Source organism: Parasteatoda tepidariorum, chromosome X1 (assembly GCF_043381705.1).
Source record: "Parasteatoda tepidariorum isolate YZ-2023 chromosome X1, CAS_Ptep_4.0, whole genome shotgun sequence".
NCBI lineage: Eukaryota > Metazoa > Arthropoda > Arachnida > Araneae > Theridiidae > Parasteatoda > Parasteatoda tepidariorum.
The window spans coordinates 1,969,922-1,982,566 of NC_092214.1; the positions used below are offsets into that span (position 1 = coordinate 1,969,922).

Sequence of the window (12,645 nt, forward strand, 5' to 3'; positions counted from 1 at the left end):
TTATTAGTCGTTGTCTCAATAGTTTATCATGAATTTCAATAATTTTATTGCATAATTAATTGATTAAAATATGGTAGAGTCAAATACTTCTTTCTATTTTTCGAAATATTTCTGTTATTATAACTATTTATAAATATAATATTTAGTTTTTTTTTTTTCATTACAAAATTTTAGTTTACACGCATCTTTTTATGCTTAATAAAACAATGTTTCACATAGCTTTTGAAGTATTTTTTATTTTGATAAACATTTATAAATATTACGTAATGCTGGTTGATAACATTAGTTTTATGGATTACTTCGATATGTTTAAGATTTATCATACCTATCCATTATAACGATATCTTTATTTTCCTTTTAAGCTGTTTAAATTTATAATGCAATCTGATTTTGATGAATATAATCCCTCCACCACAACTTTAAAACCAAATCAATGCATATGAGATTATAATATTGTAAGAACCCAGTCCTTAAAATAAGTGGTATGCTAAATATCTAATTAGAACAACATTCAATTAATTTATACCTGAGTGGCATGTCCTTTTCTTCCTTCATAAAACAAAATTGTTGGATAAGCTTGAACTCCAGCCATTTTACATACATCTGGAAAATGATCACAGTTTACTTTACCAACCTTCACTTGTCCCTCAACAACCTAAAAGATAATTATCAGCCTTACAATTATGCAAAAAGACAAAAATATTTATGGAATGAGGCATTTTAATGAATGTAATTAAAAAAAAAATCTTAGCTTTTCTGCCAAAAGTGATAGTTTTGAAAATGTGTAATAAATAAACTGTTGTTTAAAAAAGGCTATTGTGTTACGTTTCTGCAATCAACATTTTACTTTAAAGCTAATAACAATTTAAATATGTCCCAAAAACTAGCAGTATTCAGTAACCTACTTTTCAATTCTTAAATCCTTCTTAAGTTTAGGAAGGTATAGCTGCTGGGAAAATGCACAATGAGATTCAATAAAACAACCAAGCCATAGCATACATTGTAAATATACTTTTTGACTGATTCTTTTAAGTAATTGCAATGGCTGAGAGCAAACCAAATCCAGACCTGGAAACATTGTAGTAAGGTTTTCAGCAGCAATAATAGAAACAGCAGGAATTTTTTAGAACATTTTAAGAGTATAAATGCAGTATCAAACAAAATTATATTTCTCACCATAAATTATATATATATATATATAAATATATATATATGAGAGGGCTCCNTCGGATTTTTAAATCTCGTAAATAAGAATCACAACGTACAATATTCAAATCGCGTGAATAATATATATAACAAAATAAATACAAAAAAATGAAGAAAATTAAGAAAAACAATAAGTTTCACTTATTGCGCAAGTATTGCGGATATAATCGTGGGGGCTGATGAAAAGATTATAGCTTTTATTTTCCGGATTTGTTAATAAAATTTTATCCTTTCTTTTTTCCCCAGTTCTTTATTTTTTAAATTTTATTATAACTTTTCTTTCTCCCCCTTTTTTCGTATGTTTGTAATTTTCCTTGGTTTTATCTTCATTTTGAACTTATATATGTATACACACACACATATATATATATATATATATAGTTCCCACTCAATGTTAAAAAAAAAAAAAAAAAAAATTCAAAGATTTTCAATGACTTGAAATCAAATTTTTCAAGGACCTAGCAATATGCTAAAATAGATGCAATATGCTAATATACATGTCAACCAGATGTTAATTGAAACAGAAATTGCATATTTTAAAAGCACAATGCTCAGTTGACAAAAAATTATATATTAAATTTAAATACAAAAAAAGGCTTGAAATTTCTTAATTTTAATGTAATATATGATTGCCAATTTTAAAACATATGATAAAACTAAATTTTGCGAATTTACAGATTAGAAATAGTAATATAAAACAATGTGATTTTTATTTATTTTTAAAAATAATCATACTTAAAAATAATGAAAAAAAAAAAAAAACATTTTTTTCATTTTATGTTCTTAAAAATAAAATATTTCGGAACAATTTTGCATTTCTTCTTAACTTTAGGTTTAATATTATCCAGTTAATTTTTTTTCTTTGACTGCTTATCTCAAAGAGTTTGATTTCTTGAATAATGATAAATCATCCTTCTTTGCAGTTTCTTCAATAAAAGCTTTACAGGATTTGTCCATTTCTAAAATATCTTTCTCTAAACACACTTTTTTTTTAAACTTATGATCATTGAGTTCATCGGAAATTAATTTTCTTTTTTTTTCTCCAGTTTCTTGAAGTGTTTTCTTTCTTCTTTTTTTTCAAATCTAAAATATATATTTGCCTTGCAGATGACACACATTTTCTCATTTCTTTTGTAATGAGAATATTTAAAAAGTCACTATAAGTGTTTATTGCATCAGCAATAAGTCTCTAAGCAACGTATGATTCACTTTGTAAGTTTTCAACCTCTAACTGCTAATTAATAGAAAATCCTCGTTCAACATCGACCATGACATACATCATACATCCTGACCATGGGAGAGTGTCATTACTATTTTCATAATATTCCATATTTTTTATAAGACTCAATATCTTGGCTGACAAATTCATTTAGAAAGGTGTCCAGCCTAGTTTTTTTGAGGGGAATAACTTTGAAAAGAAAAGGGATGAATTTTGACAACAAATCAAAAAATTCTTGTATTCTAATATGATGGAATAACAATCTTTATCTAATATGAAGTTATTTCCAACCAAATAATTTAATAAAGTTATAAAATACTTTTCACAATTAAAAGGCTTGGAAGATATTTTTCTGGGATCAAAATAGGAAGAAGATTTGACTAAAATATAATTGATCGAGCACTTCTTCAATCAATGAAAAATAATGTTTATCACAAACTGTTGGCAATTATGCTTTAACATTAATGCATCTTTGTCACCAATGATCTTTTTTAACAATAGTTGTTTTAGAAACTTGTCTGATGTAAAACCCAAGGATGAGATTAGCCAAAAGGCAAAAAAGCTGAATTTTCACGATAGTAAATTTTATGCAAGAGCAACCCTTTAATAATAAATTCCAGACAGTTTAAGGTAATAAATAATGTGTTGACATACAATTGTGTACTAATCTATTATTATATAAATGATAACATTGATACTTAACATTTAGGGAAAATAAAAATTACCAATCGAAAAAATAAAGCTGGAAATTATATTTTTCCTCAGTTCACATAAGACACAATTATTACTTGAAAAACTACCTGGTTTAGCAAATTAAAACTACTGAGAATATACATTAATATTTCATTTCTTTTAATAAATAATGTTATGTGATTTATGGCAAATATATCAGTAATATTACTTTTTAAATTATATTGGGAAAAAAACTTTAACAATGGACCGAATCATTATGTTCATATTATAGTCAAATCTAACTAGAGCCCTCTGAAACATATCAAAAACAGTGAAGTAGAGATACATAGTAACTTCTAAACATACAAAAATTGCTATTTTAGTTTGAAAAATTTCATGACAAACAGCAACTGTTTAGATAATTGTTTTTTATTTGACAAGAATTTTGCATTTTTAAGCATAAATAACAGCAATTATAAATAAAATTTTGATGATGAGTTAATCAACTCTTCTTCCAAAAAAAAAAAATATATAATTAAATCCCTTTTTAAGTGATTGCTTTTGTTTGCTATATCTTTTATGTTTGCTATATTTAGTCGTTGGTCCATCTTCAAACATCTTGAGACAAATCCTATTTTTTCTTCTTTGCAAGCACAGAATGTAAGTTTGAATATATTCCCTTCCAGTTTCTCTGATGTTGTAACACTTACATATACTAATAATCATCGTTAGAAAAACAGTTGTCTTTATAGTAACTAATTTTAAAAAATTTACTTCTTACAAGAATCGCGATAGTTGATCTTAAAATTGCGTGAATATGAATAACAATTATGGATTTTGAAATCACATGAATATGAAACTAGATATAAGATTTTGAAAATGAGAAAATACAAACTGGGATATAGGATTTTTAAAACGCGTAAATACAAATCACGATTCATAATTTTTAGATTGCGTAAATACGAATCATGATGCGTGATTTTTTAAAATTGCATAAATAAGAATTATGATGCATAATTTTTACAATGCGTGAATGCGAATCCTAATGCCTTATTTTAAAATCACTTATAAATACGAAAATCAATGTTTGATATTATAAACCGCATGAGCAAATCAAGACACTGAATTTTAAACTTGCGTGAATATGAATAGCTACATAGGTTTTTAAAAAGGCGTAAATACGAATCACAATATCGGTTCTTTAAATCTCGTAAATAAGAATCGCAACGAACAATATTCAAATCGCGTGAATAAGAATCGCAACACGCAAATATGAAAAGCTATGCTTGATATTAAAATCGTGTGAATAAGAATCGAGATATTAGCAGATTCCAGGCTAGGGACCTCTAAAAGGCTAGTCAGAACCAGCGTCGTTAGAACTACGAAAATCGGATCTATCAGCAAGGTGGGTAAAAAATTCGGAAAATCTTATCTGCTGCGTGTAAAAGGGGTGAAAATAGCTAAAATAAGTAAAAATGAGAACGGACTGGTAGCTATGTAGTTTGAATTTTCTGTTTCTCTTTGAAAATCGGTGNAAAAATAAAAAAAAAAAGCTGAAATTCAAGAGATAAAAGTGAAAGAAGCGGAAATCCGCTAAAAAGCGGAAAAATCTCATCCCTGAAAACCCAAACTTATTTGATCCTCAGAGTTAAGTAAATTCTACTTCACACAGCTGTAAAGCCGATATTTTTTCTGTGTGCTTGGATTAGCTTTACCAAATCATCAGCAAAATGGCATGAAAGGTGTATCAGTCTGATAAAATTCCAGAAAGGGTGTAAAAATTTTGGTGACTGACAGAAAGGAATGAAATTTGGTGAGAATTTTTTGTTGACTCAAGAATATTGAAACTATAAAAATATTCAATAAAATTAAACAAATTTTTTCTTTAACATTTGAATAAAATTCATTGAAAACTATGCAAGATTAAAGTAGTTATTTTATACTGTGCATGCGCAGAAAAATGTAATGATTTTTTTTCATGATTTTGTAATGAATCATATATAGCATAGAATGAAAGTAGTTCGATTTGAATATCTTAAAAATTTTAAAAGTTTTAGACAATTTTCTAAGTAGTTTTTGTACTTTTTAAAAGAAAATCAAAATACTGAAGGGTTTTCCACAAATAATATTTTGCATTATAAGACAAAATTAAATAACACATGGTAATACCTTAAACAAGTTATGCAGTCTATGCATCAGTGTAAATTCTTATCTAGGATAGAATCCAAATATGGAAGATACAACTGACAAACCTAAATGGCAGGTAGCCATCCCTTTTCATCTATTTACCAGACACAATTGCCTTGTTACTTATCTGTATCACATTGGCATTGTAGCAGTCACCACTTTTTGTCTAATCTGGATTGCAACATTACTCTAATTAAAGCTGCCTCCCACCTGTGCAAAAGAAGAAAAAAAACCTATGGACAAATGTTACATGCAGATCTGTAAAGCTCTCCATGGAAATACAGAATCGTCAAGATATTGGGAAGTGACAGGACTTGTGGAGCAATAATCATAGGTTTTCTAAAGAAAATTTTGATTTTATTGTTCTGGTGTTTCATTGTTTAAATTATTCTTGCTCTAATTTTTGTTTATGGCTTCAGTCATTGGAAATTTAAAAAAATATAAGGTTAAATTGCTGGTAATTACAGACTTTTTGACAGATTTTGTCAAAGAAAAGGGACTTTAGTAAAGTGCTTGAATATCAGAATGTGTTAGTGAATAGGGTTTACATTGTTTATATGTGTTATAAATAGTTTTAAAACTGCATGAATTCTTTTCCATACTTTTTATGGTTTGTGCGCTAAATTAAACATTATTTTACTAGCTGAAGCAATGACAGCTAGATTTTTTGTTCAGAGCTAGATTTAGCACTATTTATTTCTTTTTTATGGGCTCATCATACCTTATAACAGTACTATGATTTATCTCATCACATAAAATGTGTAAAATTTAGAAATTTTCCAAGTTAAAAAAAGGAAAATTAAAATTTTGCATTTCAGGTGCAATCACACTGTTTAATGATTATGGTATTATGCATAGATTTATGTACAATATTATACAAGACAGCAAAATATTGTACTCACTATATAAATGTTGAAAAACTAAATATTTATTTCATGTACTAAAAGCCTATAGTATTGGCAAGATAAAAGCCATAAGCATCTATGGTTCTGGTCTTTAAAATATTACTAAAGTTTTGCAGATATTTATAATTGAACATTATTATAGATAAAAAAAAATTGGTAATTGCAAAAATTCTTTAAGCATTTAAGATTAATTGAACATTGTAAATGTTTATTTTTGTTGTTTCAAAAATTTCTAAGAAAAGCTATTACTCACTTTTCAGCTCTGATGACAGATTGAGTCAGAAATTGAAAACAATTTTCTTACTTTAAAAGATTATTGAAAATTACAAAAATAACGAGTATTCTTACTTGAGCAACTTTTTCAAATTCTGGAGCAAACATTTGACAGTGTCCACACCAAGGGGCAAAAAAATCAATAACCCAAGGCTGAGTATCAGATAATACATTTTTGTATGTTGAACTTCCCAAAGACTCTACTTTTGAAGGCAAGAAATCATGAATCCAGCCTTGAAGAGAGGCAGCATCTCTACTTCTTCCATTGAATGTGCTTTAAAACATATTATAAAAATGATTATTAAAATATTTGATTTATCATAACTGGAAAGGAAAAATATATATTAAGCATATATGCTGAAAACATTCAGAAGTAGTCAAAGGCAGACTATAATACAAATAACAAACTCTGAAAAAAAAAATTTACTTACACGAATTTTTTGATTCCAGTACTTTCTCTAGGATATAAAAGAATAGTGGGATAGCTGTTAATATTCATTTCATCACAAAGGGAACTATGAAGCTGGCAATTAACATCACCAATATGAACAAAGGATAACGACTTCAACATCTAATTAATGCAAACAAAACATTTATTAAGAACACTTTAGGAAAACCCAATGAACAAGGGTATGTTTTTATTTTAATCTGTGAAAAAGAAATATAGCAGTTTTTCCCATTTTAAATCTCACAACATTTAAAAATTTCAGAGATTTTTCTTATACTATTGAAATATATGAGAGTCATGTGTATCTATGACATGATTATTTCAATCTGTTATAAAACATATGTATCCAATAACATTTTAAAAGCTAAAATATACTAATATATTTATTTAAAGAGAAACAGTCAAATTAATTTCAATACTGTGGAAATAAATTACTTTCTACTCTCTTTTGAGAGGCAGTAAGCACATAGTAGCCTTACATTCAGGATTTAAATAATAATAAATAAAAAAAAAGAGTTTGGAGGACCTCAAATCAGTTTTTTTTAAAGATGAGTGTCAGTGCCCGTTTTTCAAATGCTTTCATGAAAATCAGACCAGCTTTGCAAATAATTTCAAAAATTTAGGAGAATATCTAAGTATAATTATAAAGAAGCAAAGTTCCTTCTCTTCTTAAAATTTTAATTTTAAAGCATTTGAGTGCAGATAAGACGTAGTAAATCAGTAATCTCAAAGATGGTGCTACCAGTTTCATTACCTATAGAAACTTACAAATTAAGTCACTTAAATATAGTTTTTAAAAACTTTAAAAGGTTTTTAGAAAAAAATTATACTTACATAATTCTTGAAACATTTCTGCATTTATATTATACTTTACTTTTAATGATAGTCCTAGTTTGAATGAGCTGGTCTGATTTTCTAGATAAGCTGCTCTATGATTTTAAGAAGTCACCAAAGACATCTACTTCCATTATGTGGCATCATTCATAACCCAATGCCCACTTGGACTTCTTTCATAGTAGATTTTTCTAGGCTGAATGGAGAAGCATAGGTGTTCATCCGAAGCTAGTATCATTATCCTTAAAATTTCCCATGTTTCTATAAAATTACAATATTTCAAGACACCTATTTAACCGAGAGTCAGAAATAATCTAAAACTGACAGAGGATTTACCCTGAAGATTTTTAAAATATCAAAAATAAATAAAATTAAATAGATTATGAATGCAGGGCAAGTTGGAATAGTTGTAATGTTTGTCATGATTGTTTGATTCTTAAAAACAGTAAACTTGTATAAGAATTTAAAAGTCAGGTAAGTACTAAAATCGATGTTTAATATTAAAATAGAGTGATCAAGAATCCTGATATTAGCAGATTCTGGCACAGTTCCAAATATTCAAAATGGGTATATCTATTTGTTAAATAAGTTTGATGTATAATTTGTAATAAAAGTGTTGTTTTAAAATCTGATAGTTGGATAATACAAACTACATAATTGATATAAAACTACATTTCCCATAAAAGAAACTAAACTTCACATTAAATATGAATTCTTATGATGGTGCTGACTAGGCGGGAGATATTTTTAACAGAAAAAGAACTACTGGTTTTGTAGTTCAATGATTTGGAAATCTGATTTATTGGAAATTGAAAAAATAAATAATTAAATGAATTTTTTAAAAAAACTGTGTTACTAAGTCATTTACTTTTGCAGAACATATTGCATTGTCTGAAGCTGTAACAAAAATAATTTTTTAAGAGATGTTATTAAGAATATTTTTACTGAGATTTAACAACCCATTATAGTTTATGAGGATAATTCTGGAGCTCTTAATATAGCTAAATATGGAAAATTTCTAAGCATATTGAATTGAGATTAAGGTAGATTCAGATTCAAATATTGCTAATATTTTTACTTCAGTTTTGAGAAAAATTCGTGTCTTTTTAACTTCAAAGTAAAGCTAAAATTGGTATAAGTCTGGCTTAGTTTGAAAATTAAGCAAGTTAAATTGCATTTAGACTTTGTTTAGCATTAAAGATAATGTTTTCTTATAAGTGTTGTTTTTGTGTTTAAAAGTTATGTCTTCTTAATATATATGCAGTTATATTTTTCTGGTATAAAAATAAATAGAAAGAAGTGTGTTAATTTTTTAAATATATATATTTACTATTTCTGGTAAAATTTGTCTATGCTATACACTTTATCATTTTGGCAATACTGTTCACTCAATCCATCAATTAGTGTTGTTTGTGTACATGCTTTTTTCCAACATGTTTACTACTTATCAGGTTTATAATAAAATGTCTAAAAGGTCTCTGTCTAAATGTCTGATTATCATTAAATAACACAACAATTTCTTATTCATTAGGAAGTGTGTGCATTTCAAATAAAGCATGTGGCATTAAGTACACAGTCCACCCTTACAAATTAGCTTTGTTCTGTTCTGCCTATCACAGACTCAAAATGTCAATTGACAAAAGTTGCTCATCAAAAGTTGGGGTTTTTGTCTTTCAGAGGTTTTGACTATACCTGTTTTGGCAATCATGGGATAATTTGCCAAAGGGCATGTCATTAGCATAAATTTTATTTTTATGTAATTTTCAAACATTAGTTATTGGCATCAATGATTAGATAGTAGGATATATGCAACTAGGTATTCATTTCTCTTGAATAATAGGTGAAATTGCTTCACTCTTTGGCCAGAATCCTGCGTGCAGATGATTCTTTTAAATACTCAAACAATGGAGATTCTCAGTTCATGTTGTCTACCTACATGTGTAAGCTGAAGCTAATGAATTCTAAAGTGGTCATTGATATTAGCTAGCGTCCTTTCGTACCAGACATGCTGCTTGGAACAACTTTTAATACTGCTAACCAAAGTCTTTGAATTTTTTCTCTGTGAATGCTCGGAGTGGGGAATTATTTCGAATCTTCAAATACTGTTCCCCTTTCATTGATACTGCAACACGCATTTGCTCAAGTAATGCAGTGAAGTATATCTGTATGTACAGTCGGCAGAAAAAAAAGATATCACCCTGAATAACGTTTCAATGATCGGATTTTCATGAACTAAGTGTGAATCTTAATGGTTCCTGGGGGTGACCTCAAATATGCTAATTAATAAGTGCCAACTATTAATTAAGTTACAAAATGAGACACAAAAACATACTTTCTCTGAATAAAGTTTTTTTTTTACATATTTGGGATCCTGACTCTTAATATAGAAGATAAAATTTCGAAAAAATTGGGTCGCAATAAAGATCTATATATACGGCGAAAGTTAATAATGCCAAATTATCTTTCCATAGAAAATGAAACATTTGAAAACAACCATAAAGAAACTGAAGGAATGACAACCAAGCGGAGCAAGCAACCAAGTGGAGATTTTTTGGATCTACTTTCAAAGAAAACAGAGCTTTTTTAAAAATTCTTTTAAAATAAAATTTGAATGGATTAATAAATGATTTATGATTTTCCAAGATTTTAAAATCTGAACGTTGAACTTATTATCTGAAATTTTTTAAAACTTTTTTTAAAGCAGTTTTAACATTATTTGTGTGAAAATTTTGTACTAAAACCAAATTTACATAAGTTCTTATAAATTTATGAAAAGTTGTAGTGCTAATTGCTTTTACACCTCAGTACGAGTCTCCTAGGTAAGGGCAAGAAAAGAAAAACATCCAGGATAAAATTTGGAGGACCACATAAAGATAACGATTCTGATGCACATTCGGAAGGTTTTATAAAATTTACAGTATTTCTTTTCGATAAAATTGAAAAAACTTTTTAAGTGGCATTTTAAAGACATTTTGATATATATATAATATATATATTNGCATTTTAAAACCGTTTAGATATATACATAAAAGTAAATTTTACTGGTATTTTTATTATTATTATTAAAAGTTATTTCATTCTGACAAATATTTAGGTTACATGATTTTCTTGAATAAGCATGATTTGCAAATAGCATTCCTTTGTTTCTATACATTCTAAAACTGACTTTTGCAAACATGTTCTCTTTCACTAAGCTCTTTGAATGTGATCAGTTACTCATTTATCCCCAAATATGGCAACTAAAGTTTCTTTTATTCCTTTATTTAAAAACTCATTTTACGATTCTCACCACTACCAACATCTGATTCGATAGCCTCAATTTAAGTAGAGCTCGCAAGGTCCTTAAGGTTCTCTTCATTCTTTCCTTTTTTTCGTTGGTCGTACTCTTTACAGTAGCTTACCTAGTCGGATGCCGGAGAGCAAATATGTAGTTAATAGTATCAACCAGTTTATCAAGTTTTTAATTAACTGTTTGAAAGTTTTGGAGATGAATAAATTTTGATTTATACTCTCAATTTAGTCTTTAATCTTAGTTATGTTTTCCACCACTCTACTTTTTCCCGTTAAAGGAAAAAACTTTTGATGTACTCGATTTTTGAGGATTTTATTGTCCATGTGGTTTTGTCTATAGCATTTCCCGAGTTAGGGGTTTCCACATAGTTCTTAAAAATTTAAAATAATATTATTACACAAATTCTGAAGCGCACTTTTGAACAATCACTTTAGCAGCGACAATTTTATCTTAAATCCGCAATTTTTCCAAAATGTGAAATTTGTGCACGATTCTTCGTTTTAATAATCTTTTTATGCGAAACGTGAGAAAATATCTGTAAGCCTTTTCTTTGAGCTGCAGTGAAATGATGGATTTCATTTATGTGATATCCAATTTCCTTTCTATTATAGCGGAAATCAGATTCAAATTGAACAAAAAAAAGTTGGGTAAAAGTGATTAACTAAGGGAATTTAATGAAAAACCAGAGAATTCTTATCCCTGCATACTTTTTTAACAACTCGAAAAAGGTAAAAAAAAAATTATTTTGAAGAGTTTTGTTAATTTTGATTGTTAAAAAGTATCTGGAAAAGAGACCCTTTTGTTAAATGGATGTATAGATATGGGACTTTGCCTTGTGGCAGAATTTTTTTGGGCTTTCTGCAACAAACCTCTCTAATACTAATATCTTTCTGCAAGATACTTTTGAAAATAACAAATATACATGGCACTAATTTAAAGTAATAGAAGCAACAACTACAAAGAAAAAAAAACTTTTTTAATTGAATATGTAATATTTTTTTTATTCTAATATGTCAATATTCTACATTATGTAGGGGGAAAAGACACTAATTAGTTTTTTTTTTCGTCTTTTGTAAATCATCATAACATTAAAAAAAAATTATGAAATCTGTAACAGTAACTACCGAAAAAAAGAGCGACAGCAATTTCTCGAACTCTTCAAAAAGAGGTTACTAAATATGCGTGTTTTCATTTTGAGATACAGTTGTTGTAATAAATAATACAGTATTAAAAATATTTGATTTTAAAAGCTATGTGTAAATCAATAGTAATAATTGCATAAAAAAGAGAACTAAAATTTCTGCAGAAAAGAAAAACTTTTTACTTCATTACACTTTATTTTTTATTATTCCCAAATGAGAACCGAAAAATCACAATAATTTTTTGTCACTCCCATGAGCAAGAAAAGTATCTATGGAATATAATACTGAAGAAAAGAAAAAATCTTTTGAAAATTTCTGCAGAAAAGAAAAATTTTTTTACTTCCCAAAGGAAAAAACTTTTTGCAAGAACTCTTTAACTTTCTGCTACAATGTCGCCACGATTCCGCCACAGGGGGACTTTGTACTTGTAAATCATGTGTTAATGGGTGGATATCTCGCTTCGGATG

General features: G+C 27.8%; 1 protein-coding gene across 3 annotated transcripts in view; it reads right to left on the reverse strand.

Annotated features, from left to right (window-relative positions):
- Positions 1–12,645, reverse strand: part of LOC107455199 (dnaJ homolog subfamily C member 10) — an 85,848-nt gene that overhangs the window by 8,696 nt on the left and 64,507 nt on the right. For 2 of the 3 annotated variants that reach the window (XM_071187559.1, XM_071187560.1), the window contains exons 14-16: positions 6,894–7,033; positions 6,538–6,736; positions 527–655 (exon numbers count right to left, since the gene is read on the reverse strand). In XM_071187559.1, the coding sequence (XP_071043660.1) occupies positions 527–655; positions 6,538–6,736; positions 6,894–7,033 (468 nt within the window). Of the gene's footprint in view, positions 1–526; positions 656–5,266; positions 5,495–6,537; positions 6,737–6,893; positions 7,034–12,645 lie in introns of all 3 variants that reach the window. The other variant, XR_011638204.1, reaches the window with a different exon arrangement.